At 49.7% G+C, this 13,095-nt stretch overlaps 6 protein-coding genes across 6 annotated transcripts; 2 read left to right on the forward strand and 4 right to left on the reverse strand.

Annotated features, from left to right (window-relative positions):
• Positions 1–296: 296 nt before the first annotated feature.
• Positions 297–2,759, reverse strand: N7481_011056 (aconitate hydratase ACO2; the record flags this gene model as incomplete). Its single annotated transcript, XM_057270275.1, has 2 exons — positions 297–2,651; positions 2,715–2,759. 2 exons carry the CDS (start codon positions 2,757–2,759, stop codon positions 297–299), a joined length of 2,400 nt encoding a protein of 799 aa, XP_057117449.1.
• An 836-nt stretch (positions 2,760–3,595) lies between these two features.
• N7481_011057 (uncharacterized protein) lies at positions 3,596–4,445 on the reverse strand (the record flags this gene model as incomplete). Its single annotated transcript, XM_057270276.1, has 2 exons — positions 3,596–3,882; positions 3,944–4,445. 2 exons carry the CDS (start codon positions 4,443–4,445, stop codon positions 3,596–3,598), a joined length of 789 nt encoding a protein of 262 aa, XP_057117450.1.
• A 992-nt stretch (positions 4,446–5,437) lies between these two features.
• Positions 5,438–6,316, forward strand: N7481_011058 (uncharacterized protein; the record flags this gene model as incomplete). Its single annotated transcript, XM_057270277.1, has 2 exons — positions 5,438–5,648; positions 5,730–6,316. 2 exons carry the CDS (start codon positions 5,438–5,440, stop codon positions 6,314–6,316), a joined length of 798 nt encoding a protein of 265 aa, XP_057117451.1.
• Positions 6,317–6,578: 262 nt separating this feature from the next.
• N7481_011059 (uncharacterized protein) lies at positions 6,579–8,523 on the reverse strand (the record flags this gene model as incomplete). Its single annotated transcript, XM_057270278.1, has 5 exons — positions 6,579–7,044; positions 7,101–7,668; positions 7,720–8,026; positions 8,079–8,219; positions 8,272–8,523. Coding segments are annotated over 5 exons (1,734 nt in total), but the record flags the coding sequence as incomplete, so codon positions are not given.
• Positions 8,524–9,365: 842 nt separating this feature from the next.
• On the reverse strand, positions 9,366–11,356 carry N7481_011060 (uncharacterized protein; the record flags this gene model as incomplete). Its single annotated transcript, XM_057270279.1, has 8 exons — positions 9,366–9,521; positions 9,581–9,766; positions 9,826–10,206; positions 10,273–10,551; positions 10,611–10,635; positions 10,693–10,774; positions 10,840–11,043; positions 11,272–11,356. The coding sequence occupies 8 exons, from the start codon at positions 11,354–11,356 to the stop codon at positions 9,366–9,368; spliced, it is 1,398 nt and encodes a 465-aa protein (XP_057117453.1).
• Positions 11,357–11,470: 114 nt separating this feature from the next.
• Positions 11,471–12,176, forward strand: rpp1 (ribosomal protein P1; the record flags this gene model as incomplete). The annotated part of the gene is made up of 4 exons (XM_057270280.1): positions 11,471–11,539; positions 11,729–11,806; positions 11,940–12,072; positions 12,130–12,176. 4 exons carry the CDS (start codon positions 11,471–11,473, stop codon positions 12,174–12,176), a joined length of 327 nt encoding a protein of 108 aa, XP_057117454.1.
• Positions 12,177–13,095: the final 919 nt, after the last annotated feature.

Genomic DNA, 13,095 nt, shown 5'->3' on the forward strand with positions numbered 1-13,095 from the left:
GTTTTCTACTTTTTACTCAAGCAACCGTTAAAATTAGAATACAGATCACATTGGATATCATCTAGATCGCAAAAAAACGAGAGAAAAAAAATATGGAAAAATCTAGCCTCTCCAGATACAAATTGTCTGCAACAGCATGCTAATATAATTAGCAGCGGTACTCCAACAAAACCTGGACTCACAACTCCCCGCAGAAAATCGACTTTTTTCTCCTTCCCTTTCTCCAAGTGATTGAAAACCGAACTTTGGGTTGTTAGATACATATTGTCACAAATATATACGCTTCCTTACACCATTTATTTGGTGGCATTAGCCTTGGCGGCCAGCAGGTTCAGCGCACTACCAGCAAGGATAAACCTGGACTGGTCCTTGCTCAGGGTGTGGTTGACGGGAACCATGAAGGTCTCGCCAGTCTTGCGCTTGGTCACGCGGAGCTGGACCTCACCCTGGCCACCGGCCTGAAGGGTGTCGTAGAGACCGACAGTGTCGACGCTGTCACAGGCCTCAATGCGGTCGTAGTCCTCGCGGTTGGCAAAGGTCAGGGGGACAACACCCTGCTTCTTGAGGTTGGTCTCGTGGATACGAGCAAAGCTCTTGGTCACAATGACGCGGCCACCCAGGTAGCGAGGCTGCAGGGCAGCGTGCTCACGGGCAGAGCCCTCGCCGTAGTTATCCTCGGCGACAACGAGCCACTCGAGACCCTTGGCCTTCCATTGCTCAGCAAGCTCGGGGATACCGAACTGAGCTCCGTTCTCATCATAAGCGACGTTGGTTTCGCCAGTCGCAGCATTGACGGCACCGATCAGAGTGTTGGCGGAGATGTTGGGCAGGTGACCCTTGTACTTGAGCCAAGGACCGGCGGCAGAGATAGTGTCAGTGGTGCACTGGCCCTTGACCTTGTACAGGACCTGCAGGCCGCTCAGGTCACCCTTGGGGAAAGGAGCGAAGGGCTCGAGGAGAGCCAGACGATCCGAGGTAGGGGAGACGGCGACGGAAACGCTGGCATCGGGAATGGCAGCGGTAGGCTGGAAGTCGGGGTTACCGGCCTCGAAACCAGCACTGGGGAGGTGCGAGCCCTGAGGAGGCTGGAACTTGAAGTTCTCACCACTGGGGGTGGGCAGGGAATCGGTCATGGGGTTGAAAGTAGTGCTGCCAGAGTAGGCGAGCGCGGTGACGAGCTCAGGCGAAGCCAGGAAGTTCATGGTACGGCGGTTGCCATCGTTACGACCGGGGAAGTTACGGTTGTAAGAAGTGAAAATGGCGTTGTCCTCACCCTTGGGCGTCTCATCGGTACGGGTCCACTGACCAATACAGGGACCGCAGGCGTTAGCAAGAACGACACCACCAGCCTCGGAGAAGGTGGACAGAGTCTGGTCGCGCTCAAGAGTGGCGCGGATCTGCTCACTACCGGGGGTGATGAAGAAGTCGGCCTTGGGCTTGAGGCCAGCAGCCTCCGCCTGCTTAACCAGGTGCTCCGCACGGGTCATGTCTTCGTAGGAGGAGTTGGTGCAGCTACCGATAAGACCGGCACCGAATGTCTCAGGCCACTGCTTCTCGCGCACAGTATCGGCAAACTTAGACAGAGGAACGGAGAAATCGGGGGTGAAAGGGCCGTTAATGTGAGGTTCTAGCTCAGACAGGTTGATAGTGATAACCTGGTCGTACTGGGCCTCAGTGTCAGCTCGCAGCAGGTTCTTAGGACCAGAGCCAGCGATCTCTGCCACGGCCTTAGCAACGTGACCACGGTGAGTGGCCTCAAGGTAGGGGACGTGGTTAGGCGAGAAGGGGAAGAGCGAGGTCGTAGCGCCAACCTCAGCACCCATGTTACAGCAGGTGGCCATACCAGTGCAGCTAAGGGTTTCAACACCGGGACCAAAGTACTCAATGATGAAGCCAGTGCCACCACGGACAGTCAGCTTGCCAGCCAGGGACAAGATGATATCCTTAGGCGAAGCCCAGCCGCTAAGCTGGCCCTCCAGACGCACACCAAGGATCTTGGGGGCCTTCAGCTCCCAAGGGGCATCAACCAGCGCATCGACGGCATCGGCACCACCGACACCGATAGCGATAGCACCCAGACCACCACCATTGGGGGTGTGGCTGTCGGTTCCGAGCATCATCAGACCAGGGGCGGCATAGTTCTCCAGAACACTCTGATGAATAATACCAGCACCCGGGGGCCAGAATTCGATTCCATAACGCTTAGCCGCACTCTCCAGGAAGTCGAAAACCTCGGCATTGCCCTTGATCGAAGCCGGCAGATCGGTATCGGCACCACGCTCTCCAACAATCATGTGGTCACAGTGAATACTGGCGGGAACGGCAGTAGAGGGAAGGCCGCAGGACATAAACTGAAGAAGAGCCATCTGAGCAGAGGCATCCTGCATGGCCACACGATCGGGCTTCAGCTTCAGGTTAGCCTGGCCCCGGATATCACGGCCATTGTTGGTGCCGGTGAGCAGGGACTCCTCAGGGTTGGCCAAGTGGGAGTAGAGGATCTTCTCGGCGAGAGTGAGGGAGCGTTCCGAGCCCAGGACCTTGCGAACTTGTTCAAGGTTGCGAACAATCTTAGGGTAGGGCGGCATGCGTGAAGAGGAGGCCTCGGTGGCCAAGCCTCGGGCGAGATGTTGCGGGGACAGGCGTGCGGCGAGCTGGAAATGTGAGTCAGTAGGGTCAATTGGAGGTCAATTTCAGACGAGAGGAGGCCAACTCACCCCGCGAGAGGCCGCGGCCCTGTGCCATAATAACTGGCTCACCATTCTCTCGAGTGTGGAGGGTGGAAACTGGGGAATGGAGTCAGGGAAGTGCCGACGGCTGTTTTTTTTGCGGTCGGCGGTCTCGTTATTTGCGTGGCCTCTGATTGGTCTGTCATCGCGCCGATACCGGGTTTTCCAAAAAGGGTGCAACGAATAGTATAGTTCCAGTGGCAAAATATCGTTTTGTGACTACTTGATTATTGAGAGACAAATCTTAACTATTCGACAAAATCATCTGTATAATTAGGCGCAGGGCTACCTTCCATATGGCTGGCATTGAAGTACTAGTAGCTACTAGTAGCCACTGAAGACACCGAAGACAGACAGCCCTAACGCGGTGGTGCTAAAACTATGAAATTGAAGGTCATCTAATTTTATGTTCTCACACTATATGGCCATGTATTTGATTCAAATAGCCTTTCGGAATGGAACAAAAAGAAATCTTTATTTTATTTGCTTGAGATCTGAAAGTAACGAAGCAAAAGGAAGGGAAAGGGACTTGCAACAACGCTCTGCATAATGCCATTGTCGACTTGCAGAGGAAGCCAGTAGTTCATTGAGAAGAACTCAGAAAATAAGTCCCAGCAGTTGTCGTTGCAAGGTTAATGTTGTCGTTTCTCGCATGCCCTGCAGCAAGTCTCTGAAAACCAATCGAACTCTTTAAGCCAGGCGACAGCCCCTTTGAGCATGTCGCTGTTCGCTAAGCGTGGATTTTGAGCCAGCCTAGAACGCATCTCCTGGGCAAATCTTGACAACTCTATGTATTTCCCAAAAAGCGCTTCTGTAGGCTGGTTATCCCTGAGCAGGGATTTGGGATCTTCAGCCTCCAACCAGAGTTTTCAGATGGAATGTTGTTCATCGACTTCGGGATCTGATGTCCTCTTCCTCTTGCGTGACGAGATCCATTCGATACCACTACCGGGATCTAAAGTGGTCAAAGTTGGAACATCTGGACTGCCCGTGTGAGGTGAATGAGGAGTAGACTTGGATTTGACGGGTATCGAAACTTGAGGATTCTGGCCGGTTTCCTTTTTGAGTATTTTGGGCATGTCCACATTGTCCTTGTTCGAGGTATCAACCGTGATGCTATTAGCCAGAGATTTGCGATCGCGTGACGCCTTGACTACTTTCTCAGAGACATTAGAGATATCAGTGAGAACCGCAGGGAATATCCGTGGTTGGCGTACCGTTATAGACCTTCCAGTATTGGCCATCAAAAGAGTTGGCCAAAGCCCGAGTGCTAGAGGCTTGATTGCTGGTTATGTCCATATCGTACTTTTTCCGGCCATTATTTGTGATGCTATCATTCAGAGATTTGCGGTGGTGTGGCTTCTTTGCTTCTTTATCAGATAGATCAGTAAGAATAGACTTAGTATCATCACAGGACATATCTGTGGTTGGCGTACCGTTACGGATCTTCGAGGATTGGCGATCGAAATGATGAATAGCCCGGTTGCTAGAGGCTTGATTGCTGGAAATGTCCGCATTGTCCTTGTTCAGGGCAACCTCCATGATGCTATCAGCCAGAGACTTGCGAGGGTGTGACTTCTTCAGTTCTTCATCAGAGAGATCAGTAAGACTAGACTCATTGTCATCGCGGGGCATATTCGTGGTTGACGTACTGTTAAGAATCCTCGAGTATTGGCGACCGACAGATGCCTGGCTGCTGGAGTCCTTATTGCTGGACATGGTTGTTTGGATTGTTGGTGGTGAGTTGAAGAGAGTAGTAAGGTGATGTTGTAGTATAAGAACAGAAGTTGCCAAGGGAATGTGTCTTGACCCCAGGTAGCCTGTTTGCCGGTATATTTAAAGGGGTGAAATTTTAACCTGGACTGTAGAGTGCCAGTGCGTTTGTATACACCAAAATGCTTCATTTCTTTATGCAATCAGAAAGAAGATGAAAAGGATACACCTGATATCACTGTGATCTTTTGATGCGATCCTTTTCGTAGGCCAGGGGATTCTTATTGCATGGATCGAGGTTCAAAGTATTCTACAATATATCCAGACATTGTTTTCTATTTGAAGAAGCAGCTTATCCCCTGCGACATACTCGCCGAGGCAGCTAACACACAATTTTGAGATACGGAGACTTAAAAGTCGAGGAATTGGAAGCAAATTCCTTCCGGTTTACAATCTCCTCGAAAAGACAGACAGAAAAGCCCTTTGCAACACAGAGCTACTAATGATAAACAAAATTTGTCGATCAAACCTTAGGGATATAGTTCTAGATTTCCCAAAGTACCTGATCTTGTCCAGCAATACATCCAATGATAAATCTCGACATGCGAGTTTGAAACGCCTTCATTTCAAAACACATAGTACCATCCATGGATAGGAAGGTCTCTCACCATATGTTCTGCTCATACATTCCCCAACTATTTTATTAGCAGCACCAGGTCTAACACTTCCATAAACAAGCCCGATGTGTGGAACTTTCCCATACTCGTATGGGGCGATCGCGATAACAAAGTCGGGTCTCGGTCCGATCTCTTGCAGCTTCCCGATTCGTCGCCATCGCCGATTTTAATCCCAGCGCCCACATGGCACGGTTTTACTCCACATCCGCATTATGAATCTTACCTAGGGCTAGGAGATTAAATATTAGCTTCCCCCGCCTCTTAAATTTAAAGTAATCTTCTTCTTCCCCAAGGTCCAAGGTCCTCCACATCAATTGAATCATGGCTACCGCTGCTGAACTAGGCTCAACTTGTGCCTTCACAACCCGCATTTCGCTCCGATGGGTCCCGGAACCTGCGGAGGAGACGACCGACACAATTGTTCTTTCTGTGGGAGAGTACTATCTTGACCTGCGGATGGATAAGAAGACGGGAGGAATTGACTGGGCCATGGCCGGTACAAACATTGTCGAGAACCCGAATGAAACACCCCGTATGTAATTATTCGCTGGAACGAGAATGATTCAATTCCTCGAAGTCTGAGTTGGCGGATGATACTGACCGAGTGTTGCAGTCAAAATCTCGTTTACACGCGAACTGGACTCTCTGAATGAGATTGGAATGGTCGACGTTGCCAGATTTAGCCCTCTTCCTAATGGCGACGATCTCGAGCAAGGTGAGATGCCTCATCCCGACCTTCCTGGGGCACCTATGACGGCCTTCGAGGAGGTTTGGCGGAATCTGCCATTCAAGGAAGGTCCCGATGGGCCAAAGACGGGCATCTCGTGGATCCTTGAATCGGATGATGAGCATCTTACCAACAGTGAGCAGGAAGGGGAGTTGACTGTGAACAAATTGTTCTTCGGCCGCATTTGGGGAACATACCTGGGATTCCACCAGATTCAAACCCATTCTCGGCAAAAGGGCTCAGATGGAGGGTTGTCTCTCAAGAGAACCGGGTCCGATGTCACTGCTAGAAGGGAAGAGTGGACTGGAGCGGGATGGGAGGAGAAGTATCTGGTGGGGCCTGCTGCCGATGCTGTCCCCTCGATGAAGTCTGGATTCGAGGGAGAAGCCAAGGGTTCTTGGAGGGTACCTGGTGAAAAGGTGACTGTGGATGGGCGGTCTTTCATCGTTCGGGCATTTGAGGAGATCCCATGAAGATCTTCAAAGTTTAATATACTGCATAACTATTCTTAGATCGGGCAGATGTTGGAGGGAATATCATGATATCAAAAGACTAGTAAAATCCAATGGTTTTTGAATGCTTCCTTGAAAATGCACTTGCGTAGTACAGTCATAATTCTACCGAAATTGGTTGTATTTCTACAAATTAAATACGAGTTGTAGCCGAGATAAGGAGTCAATATGTGAACTCTAACACTATACAGGTCGCACATTAATGCATCCCTAGCACAGACCTTTTAGGCTTATTGTACTTGCCCGAATTCCTCTTAGATTGTCCTCGCTTTCCTTGCCAGTGAAACTTAGCCGAGTCCGAGGGAGAAAGATCAGGTCCGTTCAGAGTTGTGTTGTAAGTGGCATCGCTAGGAAGAACCTTGAGAACGACGGTGCTATTGCCCTCCCGGAAGTTACTGGTTGGTGTTCCCTTGGTTTTGTAACTTCCAGTGATGTGCTTTTCACCGGTGGCAAGGTCCTTTCTCAAAATCGCCCTCTCAAACATCTCCAAGGAAGCCAGCGGTTGGTAGAAAGGCACCTCGTGGCCAGACTCGTAAATTCGGACGAAACTATACAGCCCACTCTGTCGAACCTGCCCATGGACAACCCCATCAGAGGTGGTGATGTTGACAAACCCTGCCTTTTTATACCCCGGAGCATTGATTTCGTGGGCAACAACTTGCCCGCCCAACCAGTTGCAGTTGAAATCCCTAAAAGCTCGAATTAGCTCGATCGAGTCAAATATCTCGCTGTATGTAAAACTCACGCATCTCCAAAATACATAACGACCTGCACCCCAGCTTCGAGCAAGCTTCGCACATGCTGAATGGTGCCAGACTCGCGGTCGTCATCGCCTGTGCTTGCAAAGCTATTGCCGACGGTTTGAGACGATTCCGAGAAATTCTGGTACGCTCCGATGGCGGCTTGCACCTTCGGGCTGTTGAGGTAGTCCACATAGAACGAATATGGGAAAGGGTCAGGGGTTAGCTCGCGCATGTCGTACTCATCCCGCCCTGAGTAGATATCAAACATATTCTCGACTTTGGAGGCGCAGAAACTGTCAGCAGTAGAGCAGATGTCATTTCGACCAGTTGCGTAGCATTCGCGAGTCCGGTCGACACAATTTCCTTCTCCGTAAAGGTTGTTATACCATTCTGCCTTGACGGAGGCATTGTATGGGTCAAAATCATAGGTATTTCCGGGGTAGACGGAGAAATTATAGTACGCCTGGTATTGAATCAAGGGGTCAAACCAGCCGTTTCCGATGAGAACGTTCTCGAGATCAATATGGATCGCACCGGGAATTTTCTTCTTATTTTGCTTCACAAAGTAATCTGCCGGGTTGTTAGTGTCACCTTTCGGCTTGGTAGATCAATTGCCCATACCGTTGAATACTGGGCCGTAATGACCACCATAGCTCTCAGTAGTAAAGCTGAATCCGTTCCTGGAGTATTGGGGGAATGCTCCCATGAATCCTTGCAATGTCTTCCACATATTCGGGGCGGCTCCTTGTGTTGAGTTGGGGACTAAGCCAATGTCTGGCTTCGAGTATGTTCCGCATGTTCCGTATTTCTCAGCATACTCGGGACATTCTTTGTCGGGTAGCTGTATGATATTACCGTCCTCATCCTGATATCCAGGTATGGGGATGGTATATGATAATCCAACCGTCGCGGGTTGATCAACAAAGAGCTGGGAATGGTTAATTCTAATCAAACGAAGAGTCTCCTTTCGCAAAACTCACCATGTTTGTCACATTGCTCCATGAATAGGGGTTGTTGTAAGCTGTGCCATTGATGTCAACTCCACACGGCCCCAGCTCCTGGAACAACCCGATCATTGAAGATGATCCCGGTCCTCCGTTGATCCAGACGGTAAGCGGTGCCTGGGACTTGTTAGCATATATAAACTAAAGGCCTGAAAGGGATTGAATGTACCTCTGTCGGATCTCCATTTCTAGCCTCGAAAAACCACCAGAAGATATGCTCATTCTCACCAACATCGGCATAGCCAGAATAGCTTTTAACATTGGGGTCCTGCTCGCAGATTCCAGCGGGCACCTCCTTATATCGCACATTGACACTTGCATGACCCTTCTTTGTGATCAAGTCGGTCGGTGCAGGCACGAATTGTGCTGTTGAGTAGTGCACCAGGGCAGCGAATGCTGCAATCTTGGAGTAAACCCCCATTTTGAACATGAATCGGGGTGTTCAAAGGGAAAGACAACCCCGCTTTGTTGAAATGGTGCCTCAAGGCTATATAGCTTCCTGCATGCCACTAGGATGAATTCGGAAGGTAGGATCCTATCATGACTAAGTTCCCCAATAATTGGCCAATGCAAACAACAAGCCTTTATCTATTAGCTTCTTTCTCAGGAGATGAGCCGTCGGACATCCGGTCCTATCGCCGATCGCAATCACTCACAGCCTAGCTCATGTCTTGTTATGCTCTTCACAACCGGCACAATCTTTAGCCCTATGTATACATGAAACCAGCACTTATTGCCCACGCCATCAACTTCAGTACACATCCACCGCAGTGTAATCGCGAATTAAAGGTTGAGCTCGTTTCTCATATTCGTACTGAGACACCATTACGGAGACTAAGGGACAGGCTGCCTTCATTTTGAGGCCTACCAACTAGTACATTTTATGGGGATAGCAGTAGTAGCAGACCTACCCAGAATGAAGTAGGGTTACAAATTGCAGGGGGAAACTACCCTATCTAAACAAACCATGCGACGAAATATCTAGGTCTTTGGCAGTGACACTGCAGGCTCAATGGTGAAGTAGCTGAATGATGATAGCATTCGATGTCAAATACCATCACAAAAGGGGCCTTTCCATCCAAATCAAACGCCTCTCATGGCAAAAGCCAAAAATAAACTCAAAACATCATTAGGTAGATCCCAAATCATACAACTCATAGAGCGAGCCAAACGTATTTCATCAGTGGCAAGCCCATCCATAATCTCCAAATAGAGTAAAAATATCAATAAGAAAAAAGAAAATATTTCTACTTAAAAGTCCGCCTAAGCTTGTGCATCCTCTTCTGCCACTGCTGCTCGTAGCTCCCAGACCAGATCGTAACATTCGGCAAGCAAAGCGTTCACACTACCTTGGCCTTCAGGGATATCGGGACCAACATAGAACTTTCCGTCAACTCGCATATTATCGATGGAATTGAGCTATGGGATGTAGGTCAGTGACTGAGGCAATACTATGAGACTGGTGGAATCTGCCATACCTTCATGCTGTAGGGGTACAACTCTCTCGAATTTGCCACGCCTCCAGACTCCTTAACCTCGACCAAGCACCGCCGAAGGGTCTGCAACTGGTTATAGACTGGCAACAAGGCCTCCGATACGGGCTCGGATGAAATCAACAGTGCGTAAATGTATGCATAGCTGCGTCGAATCAAATATAGGAGTGTCTAAAATGGAGAAGCGAAGATTAGCAAAATTCACGTATCTCAAATCTGGACGAACATACCCTTTGAGCATGGAGATCGGCAACTTGGCCCTCGCCATCGACGAAGTTGCCATTAACACGCGCCTCGTCAATGCGATCAAGCTTGCGCTGATATCCGAAGAGATCAGTCTCGCGCAAAGACCACGCTTGTGTGACGGAGAGCCTGTCTAGCTGGTTACGAATTTCAAGTAGACGGTCGTATTGCTCCTGGAATCCCTCTTGAATCTTGCCATGTCGTTCGAGAACAATCTCGGTCCACCGCCAGCATCGCTCAATCAAAGATTTGACATCATCTTGACCGGCGAGCGGGTTGCCATCAGCATCAACGAATTTACCGTCTTTTTGAGTCGCTTCGATCTTCTTCAATTGCTCACGCAGATTGTTAACTTCGGTGGATGAGAACTGAAGCCAAAGAATCCAACATTAGCATTGTGGCATTGGAATGGGTTCATTTTGGCCGGCGCATACCTTTGAGCGGGTGTTGACCGCAGATGTGGATCGAAGAATAGAGACCAAAGTCTCGTGTGTCTGGACAAGAGCGGGGTCTAGAGCTGCAAGTCCCTTCTGAAGTCTACTCAGAGAGATCTGGCATTGTTCCAGTCGGCTTTTAAGAAGTTCCAATAGCGCTGGGGAGTATGTGTTCTGGCCGCGTTCCAGAGTCTCGCGCGTGGAGTCGAGGGTCTTGGTAATCGAGTTCAAATCCTTGGAGCTATAGAATCCAGCCTCTTCAAGATGGTCGAGTAGACGCTAATGCGTATTGTTAGCGCGATGAAACAAGGTCGGGATACTTTTGGAGCTCGCTTTACCTGGATAGTGGTTGCCAGCGAGTAGCTAGGGTAGAGAATTAGCTGAAATGAACGGTTGCGACGGATTGGGCGATCTACTCACACTGCTGGTGCCTCATTATTCCTACCGACTGTCAAAAAGAGCAACGAAATCAACTGGAAACAGTCGTCCAGAACATAATCAACTTCCAGCGATCAAAAGTTAGCGATTCATCCAGCGTGATCATCCCACCGCTCACCCGGTACTCACGTCGATTATGTGTCAAGCGGCGGTCTTGCTCTTTGCGGGAAGCATTGAGCTTTTCCACTTCTTGGGTCACTTCCTCATAAAGCGGAAGGACATCGCGGGATTTAATGTAGGAAGACTTGTCTTGTTTCAGGAGGAGGAGAGCATCGCGAGTTCGGAGGAGGCGTTCGAGGATGGACTGCTCCCGCGGATCCAGCGGGACCGGGACTGCGGGGGGAATCCATGACCGGGTGCGCAGAGCAGGTTGAGGAGAAAAGAGATGGGAGGGGAGGATTCGTAGACAGTTAGAGGGAGATAGTAATCAGAGCACAGAAGATAGGCGCACTTTCTCAAACCCCACACGATATGGTTCCAAATGAAATGGGAAGTGATGTCAGTTCCCTAGGATCCAGATCGATTGGGTTGATGGTTATCGCGCAGCCGATACGGGCTGACTACTCCGCCGGTTAGTCAGCAGCACCGCATTGGGACTAGTGAAAGAGTCACGGGATGGGCTACACGCTAGACCCGATTCGTCCATAGCCCTAAGCGAGGGCTTGTCCCACACACGGCCGCGGATAGGCTTTCGATACACTTCTCGTGCTTCCTCCTCCCATCTTCAGTCTTCAACCCACGTCAACACCCACCCGTCGACATGTCTAACGCTGAGCTCGCCTGCTCCTACGCCGCTCTCATCCTGGCCGATGAGGGCATTGAGGTCACCGTACGTTCTCACTCTGGATTCGACATCGCCGAGGATTGAAACAGGACGCGCATTTGTGATTTTGCCTGTCGAGAACTTTGGATCGCGAGGGAGCAACACAAATTGCAGCGCACTTTTTCAACCCTGGACGACACGAAATTATGCAAATCATGAAATCGACATCCAGCTAATTCCATTATCTTCATACAGGCCGACAAGCTCCAGACCCTCATTGGTGCCGCCAAGGTTCCTGAGATCGAGCCCATCTGGGCCTCCATCTTCGCCAAGGTAAATATCTGACACCCGCCACTTCGCCTGCACCGAACCATCGCACCCCCAATCGCATTCCCGTGAATCCCGATTTCATACGAAACCCGACATAATCTCGAGACAAAAGTGACTTACAAATTTCAACCCATAGGCTCTTGAGGGCAAGGACATCAAGGAGCTCCTGACCAACGTCGGCTCCGGTGGCCCCGCTGCCGGTGGTGCCGCCGCCGCTGCTGGTGGTGCCGCTGCCCCCGCCGAGGCTGCTGCCGAGGAGAAGGTTGAGGGTAAGTTTTTGTGATCCGATTCTACGTCTCGAAGCCAAATACTGACCCCCACTACAGAGAAGGAGGAGTCCGATGATGACATGGGATTCGGTCTGTTCGACTAAGCGTTTACGCCAACCTGAAGAATATGAAGACCTTTCCTTTTTGCTCTTTTTCCAACCTCTTATCCCGCTGCCGCATGTCGGCTACCTCAATGAACATCTCTTGTACTCGATACTCCACGACCCCTTCAATGAAGACCTAGATCACGGGTACTCAAAAAAAGAAAATAGCAAAAGATTCAAACGGCCAGGATATTCAATGGAGACTGGGTGCTCGGTGTACCTCTGAATCGATTTGTGCCAGAGGTGGACTGGATCGGATACCGCTGTGACTCCGAAACTATTGTTGCCTCCAGGATTTTAGGGGAATTGAAGAATGACGTTTGGCACACCTTTTCCTGATTCGATATTGCCCTTGTACGCGACAACCCGGTAGTGGATGTAGGATGGTTCTCGCCACGTACGATTGAACCAACGAACCTCTCCAATGATCTACCTGCTCTTGAGGTAGTACTTGGTAGAAATTCTTAGACATGGGGTCACGTAGTTTATAGTTATTCGCCTTGAAACGTCATGACGCTACACGAGATGATCTTCCAAGTTTACGAGTACCACTGGCTAGCATTCAAGTATAGTACATGGTATACTCTAGTATGGGGGCCGGCAAATGGATACCTCCGAGTCTATTATTACAATACCCACTCCTAGACTTCACCATGAAGACCCGCTGCTCGAATAGCCACAAGCGTTTCCCTAAATAGGAGTGGAGCTATCATGAACTTGTACATTGCTCTCCCCATGCTCAAGTCATATAACTAGGGCAGAAGGTATCCACATATTGAAATAAGTTCAATTGTTCATTGAGAATTCCGCTCTTCTATAAATTGAGCTTTCCAAAATCAAACACCATGCTCGCCTTTTGCCATTACAAAGTCCAACCACCCCATGCAAAAAGTCAGTGAAACGCAACAAAGTTTTGAAG

The sequence above is a fragment of the Penicillium waksmanii genome (genome assembly GCF_028829765.1).
Source record: "Penicillium waksmanii strain IBT 27052 chromosome Unknown utg000009l:1.0-4314994.0:1.0-4318279.0, whole genome shotgun sequence".
NCBI classification, from domain to species: Eukaryota; Fungi; Ascomycota; class Eurotiomycetes; order Eurotiales; family Aspergillaceae; genus Penicillium; species Penicillium waksmanii.